Genomic DNA, 3,599 nt, shown 5'->3' on the forward strand with positions numbered 1-3,599 from the left:
CCCCCCCCCCAAAGGCTGGCTCCAGACAGCCCAACAAGAAAAACAGCCAGAAAAAACAGAAAACAACCCGACCAGGGCGGGCGGCGGGGGTCCAGGACGGAGGGCTCGAGGCAAAACAAAACAGGAGCACCAGAAGGCCAAAAGACAAAAAGGAAAAACAAAACACGAGACCCAACCCAAGAAAACCAATGAAACGAAACACACCACAGCCCAAGAAAAACGGAGTCCAAAACAGAAAGGTCCAGGGGGCCGGCAGCACAGGAGTCCAAAACAGAAAGGTCCAGGGGGCCGGCAGCACAGGAGTCCAAAACAGAAGAGTTCAGGGGGCCAACCGTGCGGACGGCAACGGCGGCGACGTGGATACAGTTCGGGAGGCCGGCTGTGCGGACGGCAACGGCGGCCACTCAGGCGACGGCGGTCCGGGGGCCGGCCGTGCGGAAGGCAACGGCGGCCACTCAGGCGATGGCGGTCCGGGGGCAGGCCGTGCGGAAGGCAGCGGCGGCGACGAAGGAGACCACGGAGCAGTTCAGGGAGCCAACCCCGACGGCGGTGACGTCCAGCAGGTGGCCCGGAAAATGGCCGGCGATATCGAGGTGCAGAACGAGGCTTGGGCGGCGGCATAACAGCCGCAGGACCAGGCGTAGCAGAAGCAGAGGCCGGACCAGGCGTAGCAGAAGCAGAGGCCGGACCAGACGAGGATGAAGACTCTGATGAGGCCGGACCAGACGAGGATGAAGACTCTGATGAGGCCGGACCAGGCGAGGCTGAAGACTCGGATGAAGCTGGACCAGGCGAGGATGAAGACTCTGAAGCTGGACCAGGCGAGGATGAAGACTCGGATGAAGCTGGACCAGACGAGGATGAAGACTCGGATGAAGCTGGACCAGACGAGGCTGAAGGCTCCGAGGCTGGACCAGACGAGGCTGATGATGATGATGAGGCTGCAGCTGGCGATGAGGCTGCAGCTGGCGATGAGGCTGCAGCTGTTGCTGGCTGGACGGGCTCCTCGGGCCCTCCAGCTGACGAAGCAGGAGGCTGGACGGGCTCCTCGGGCCCTCCAGCTGACGAAGCAGAAGGCTGGACGGGCTCCTTGGGCCCTCCAGCGGAAACAGGAGACAAAGGCCGGAGCGGTCCCTCGGACCCTCCAGCGGAGACACGAGACAAAGGCCGGAGCGGTCCCTCGGACCCTCCAGCGGAGACACGAGACAAAGGCCGGAGCGGTCCCTCGGACCCTCCAGCAGAAGCCATCACAAAGCCAGCAGGCATGGAGTCCTCTGGCAGACACGAAGGCAATGGATGCTGTGCTGAGCACTGGCCCTGCTCAGACAGCACTGACACGGAGTTGTTCTCTGAGGGCTGCTCAACCTTCAGGGGTCCAGAATCAGCTGGGGACTGAGACCTAGCCTCTGGGGAAGCCCTGGAGTGCAGAACGGTGCCTGAAGCAGCTAAAGCGCGAGAAACTCCCTGACTGGACCTTAAATTTTCTCCCTGCATGGAGTGAATGAGTGGAACCGGTAATGCTGGAGCCAGGGCTACGGGTAGCAGGGGCACTGGAGCTACTGGGACCTGCGCGACAGGTGGCACTGGAGCTACTGGGGCCTGCGCTACAGGCGGCACTGGAGCTACTGGGGCCTGCGCTACGGGGGACACTGGGGCCTGCGCTGAGGGGGACACTGGAAACTGAGCTGAGGGGGACACTGGAAACTGAGCTGAGGGGGACAATGGAAACTGAGCTGAGGGGGACACTGGAAACTGAGCTGAGGGGGACACTGGAAACTGAGCTGAGGGGGACACTGGAAACTGAGCTGAGGGTGGCTGCGAGGGAGCTAACTGAGCTGAGGGTGGCTGCGAGGGAGCTAACTGAACTGAGGGTGGCTGCGAGGGAGCTAACTGAACTGAGGGTGGCTGCGAGGGAGCTAACTGAACTGAGGGTGGCTGCGAGGGAGCTAACTGAACTGAGGGTGGCTGCGAGGGAGCTAACTGAACTGAGGGTGGCTGCGAGGGAGCTAACTGAGCTGGGAGTAGCTGCGGGAGAGCTAACTGAGCTGGGAGTAGCTGCGCAGGCGATACGCAGCTCGCGTTGACATCCGCCACACAAAACACAGCCCCTGAATGAACAGTCACGTTGTCTGGAAAAGACACAGAGTCCTCACTCACCACAGCCGGCGAATTAGAAGTCCAAACGTCCGGCTGTGGGGTGGCGCGACCGCGGCGCGATCGGCGTTTCCTCCCCGCAGAGGGCTCCGACGGGCCTGGAAAAACCGCATCCGATAGGCGAGGCAGACGCGGCTGCTCCGGGGTGGCTGTAGTTTGTTGCTGCAGGACCCAGTCCGACAGTTCCCGAGCTTGCGCTGCCTCCCGGGCTTCATACAAGTTGGCCAATAAGTCCAAACATCCTCTGACCTGGCGGAGATAGGGATTTCTGTTGAGGATCGCCTCGATACCATTTATCCCAACGATCCTTGCTCTCGTATTCGAGGTGTGGGTTATCCAGTCGACCAGGCGTTGGACTTGCATCAGATCCCTCTCCCCGGGCAAGTCTGCTGGATCCATGTTGTGGCTGGTTCGTACTGTCACGGTTTGCCGGGGCAAGCCGTGTGAATAATAATGGATCCAACTGCAGGCTGCTGTAGTGGAGGGTGAGTTTATTTGCAACTAAAAGGTACAACAGACAGGGTGGCGAGGAACAAAACGGTGAAAACTCTAAACTGGGAAAACTAAATAAAACACTAACCGGAATACAAACGTGACATGCAGGGAGAATGACCAGAGAATCAACACAGAAGGGTGGAAGGGAAATAACACAGACGAACCAGCAACTACCATGACAGAAGACACAACTTAAATACACTCAGAGAACACAGGGAGATTACACACAGGTGGGGAACACAGGTGACACTGATAAACATAACGAGACAGGGCAGGAGTGAACACAACATGACGCATACTGACGAGAGACTGTCAAAGTAAAACAGGAAGTACACAGAGGTTCAGACAGGAGGAGAGAGAGCACGGGGAGAACACAGACATAACAGGCTGGGGGAAACATGGACTAAACACAAAGAGAGACGAGAGCTCATAAATACACAGAGGGGCACAAAGGGGGTAAGAGTCACAAAGGGAAAACACTTAGGGAACACCACAACAGGACACCTCAGAAAACATGGCCTAAATAAGGAGTGAAAATACAAGGAACCAAGAATACTGGGCCAACATGGCCCAGGACCATGACAATACAAACACGATACAAACATATGAACAAAAATAAGAGAAAGCCACACATTAGAGGACAGCTTGCAAAGTGCTTGAAAGTAGTGCAAAAAAAAGACTTTGGTCTGAATAGAGTCCGTGTGTGAGTGGCCTAAATAAGGGGGTTACTCAGACCGTGGCTCAGATTGGTGAGATATGTGGGCAGGGGTGGGATGTGGATGGATAGTGTTTATTGACAGTCCAAATGGCCCAGAGGAAGAAGATCCTTGTGAGTCTGGAGGTGTGGGACCCGATTGACCTGAGGAGCCGACTGGAGGGCATCAAGTCATGTGGTTAGCAGGATGCGAAGGGGGTGACCCTGTGATGGCCGTGGGTTTCTTGAGACAGGA

General features: G+C 57.4%; 1 protein-coding gene across 1 annotated transcript; it reads right to left on the minus strand.

The window, feature by feature from the left end:
- Window positions 1–305: 305 nt before the first annotated feature.
- LOC146644278 (uncharacterized) lies at window positions 306–2,553 on the minus strand. The gene is made up of 2 exons (XM_085396902.1): window positions 2,158–2,553; window positions 306–1,142 (listed from the first exon to the last, which is right to left on the minus strand). The coding sequence occupies exons 1-2, from the start codon at window positions 2,551–2,553 to the stop codon at window positions 456–458; spliced, it is 1,083 nt and encodes a 360-aa protein (XP_085253028.1). The 3' UTR covers window positions 306–455.
- Window positions 2,554–3,599: the final 1,046 nt, after the last annotated feature.

Source organism: Rhamphochromis longiceps, linkage group LG22, assembly GCF_057381845.1.
Source record: "Rhamphochromis longiceps isolate RC_006_pf linkage group LG22, R_longiceps_female_GT1.1, whole genome shotgun sequence".
In the NCBI taxonomy this organism is placed as follows: Eukaryota; Metazoa; Chordata; class Actinopteri; order Cichliformes; family Cichlidae; genus Rhamphochromis; species Rhamphochromis longiceps.

Coding starts and splice junctions, on each gene's coding strand:
- LOC146644278 (XM_085396902.1), bottom strand. CDS start 2,553: ATGGATCCAGCAGACTTGCCCGGGGAGAGGGATCTGATGCAAGTCCAA. Junction 1,143..2,157: donor CTTCTAATTCGCCGGCTGTG/GTGAGTGAGGAC, acceptor TCTCCGCTGGAG/GGTCCGAGGGACCGCTCCGG.